At 48.8% G+C, this 2,641-nt stretch overlaps 1 protein-coding gene across 2 annotated transcripts in view; it reads left to right on the top strand.

Annotated features, from left to right (window-relative positions):
* Positions 1-2,641, top strand: part of RSPRY1 (ring finger and SPRY domain containing 1) — a 103,796-nt gene that overhangs the window by 68,114 nt on the left and 33,041 nt on the right. For both annotated transcript variants that reach the window (XM_019505880.1, XM_019505881.1), the window contains exon 8: positions 701-767. In XM_019505880.1, coding sequence (XP_019361425.1) covers positions 701-767 — 67 coding nt within the window. The remainder of the gene's footprint in view (positions 1-700; positions 768-2,641) is intronic.

Raw genomic sequence — 2,641 nt, 5'->3', positions numbered from 1 at the left:
GTCTCATCACACCCTTCCCCCCCCCCCCCCCCCCACAAAAACAAAAACTGTGTTTTACCAGAAGAAGCAGTATGTTACTTCAGCCCAGCTCCACAGAGTCTGTATAGGTAGGGCACTTCAGCAGGAGGTTTTGGTGCTTTTAGCTAAAACTGATTCAATTGGCTATTAAATAAAAGCACCAAAAAGCCTCACTAAAGTGCTCAATCTCTATAGAGATTGACTTATCCAGGTTGAAATAATGCGCTACCTCTTTTGGGCATGCGCAGGGCTCAGTGCAGGAATGCGCCGAGTTTAAAGTACCAGGGATTTTTTTGTTTTTGTTTTTTTCACATCTGCAAGCACCAACAGATATTACCACTTGTATAAAATGTGAATTGGGACCTTTGACTACTTGTTTGTTGGCTGATTTTTAGAATCGTTTGTTATAAAATGGTAAAGAAAACATCAGTTCTCAGCAGAGGTATTTTTAAAAATCATTTAGATGCTATTTAACAATACAGAGCTTTCATCCTCTTTGCTTTCCTTGTTCTATGCCTGTTGTCATGTTAGTACCTGAATTCCTTTGCCTTGTAAAAAGAGCCTTAAAAATATAAATGGAAAGTTAAGAAACATACTTTTGTTATATTAAACCAGAAGAAATTGTTCTACAAAACTGTGGCATGTGTTTAATGTGCTTTCATCTTGTTGTCTTGTCCTTTAGAATTTCCAGTCTCATCCAACAGTGATGCTTTTTGCACTAATAGCACTGGAAAAGTTTGCACAAACAAGTAAGTATTAGCTTAGTGCTGTTTGTAAAATTAAAACCATTCTGTGGTAATAGTTGTCTTATCTCCTTCATTTGGTCACATCTGTTACCCGCTGCCCTCATGCATGCAGTCAAAACAACTGTTAAATTTAGTACACCATGCAGTGCTCATTGAGACCTGGCTGACAGGGAATGGGATTCAGAGAAATGGGACTGTAGGGAAATGTATGCTTAGTAGGCTGGGCGAAATTTTGGCGACCTTTTTGTTTTGTTTCGGATTTGGGCATTTTGACAGTTGAAACACCGAATCCAAAATGAAACGCAGGGCTCTGAAACAAAATGGGACATCCAAAAAGTTTTGGAAATTTTCCGAAACAATTCAGATGTTTCTGAAACATTTTGGAGCTCTTTTGAGCTGTTTTGAAGGCGGGCTTGCAGGGGAAGAGGGAGAGGGAGGAGGGGCAGGGGGAAGGACTGCCCTGGTATTGACATCTGTAGCTAGCCAGTGACAACAATCTGTCCCTGAGTTTCCTTCCAACCCCAGTGCTGGGGAGTTGAACCGGGGGCTGGAGAATTGAACCGGGGGTTGGGTTCAATACCTGAACATTCCCCCAGCTCCCCAATCTTTCCCCCAGCTCTCTGATCACTTCTCCCAGTTCTTCCCAGGGGATACAGCCCCCAGATGATGCAGGATGAGGCAGGCTACTGCTGCCAGCTGGGGATAGCGGCGGCTCTGGGCTGTTTCCCTAGCCAGCAGCAGCAGCTTGCTGAAACGCCTCATGCAGATCTGGGGGGCTGCACCCCCCGGTAAGAGTTGGGGGGATGGATCAGAGCTGGGAATCGAACCAGGAGCTCTGGCTGACTGCTGGAGCCACCCCAGTTCCTATACAGCGCGTGCCCTGCTGGGCTGTGTTGCACCCACGCCACAGAGCAGCTGCCACATGAGTGCTGGGGGGGCAGGGGGTGATCCCTGCTAAGCCGGGGGGTTCTGCCATGAGCCCTCAGAGGCCGCAATCACTGCTGCCAGAACTGGTGACTATGGGGCTTTTTTTTTAAAGCTCTGCATTCACCAGCTGCAGAGCACGCAAATGACAGCATGCTGTTGCTGCTGGCTGGAACTAGCACCAGCACCCAAGTCTGTCTGGTGCAGCCCGCACTGAGCACCAGGAAGAACCCAGTGCTTGCGCTGTCCCCAGCCAGCAGTGACAGCTTGCTGTCATCCTGAATGCAGATCCAGGGGCCTGTACTCCCAGGAGGGCTGTGGGGGTTGTGCCAGACTCCTCCCCAAAGGAGCAGCCCCCAGATCTGCATGCGGGATGACAGCATGCTGCTGCTGCTGCCGGCAAGTGATACTAGTTTTGCTTTGAACCATTTCCCAGAAACACTTGCAAGTTTCATCTGAATCAGGCAAGAAATGACAAAGTTATAGGCAGTTTTGTGGTTCCCCATTATAGCCTATGACAGGAACACTGTTGGAATTCTGAAACAGATCCAAAACCGTTTAGGCCGAAACAAAACGGGATGGTGATTCGAAACACCAAAACAAATCGGTGTCCCTCTGAAACACCATGTGACAGGGCACTATTAGTGCCTGCCACCTTAAGGCCTGGGTTAGGCATCCAGCGGGTGCCTGATGGCAGCAGCCATTTTGAAACCCTAGTATATGAAGGCTGCAGTCTGCTGCTGCCAGCCAGGCAGATGCATTGCCTAGCTGAGCTGCAGCAGGAACAACCCAGGAGGTAAGGGCAAGAGCTTATGGGGATGGCTAGGAGGCTCTTGGCTCTGGGCATGACCTAAAACTGCACCCTGCTGGGGATGGGTGGCTTAGTGGGGCTTCTAGTGGTGTGGGAGCCCCCAGGAAATGCCAGGCCAGTTACCACCCTTCTGAAAGGCGGG

Source organism: Gavialis gangeticus, unplaced genomic scaffold, assembly GCF_001723915.1.
Source record: "Gavialis gangeticus isolate Ggan-Ray unplaced genomic scaffold, GavGan_comp1, whole genome shotgun sequence".
In the NCBI taxonomy this organism is placed as follows: Eukaryota; Metazoa; Chordata; order Crocodylia; family Gavialidae; genus Gavialis; species Gavialis gangeticus.
The sequence above is the reverse complement of the archived record's forward strand: the minus strand, read 5'-3'. Positions and strand labels throughout refer to the sequence as shown.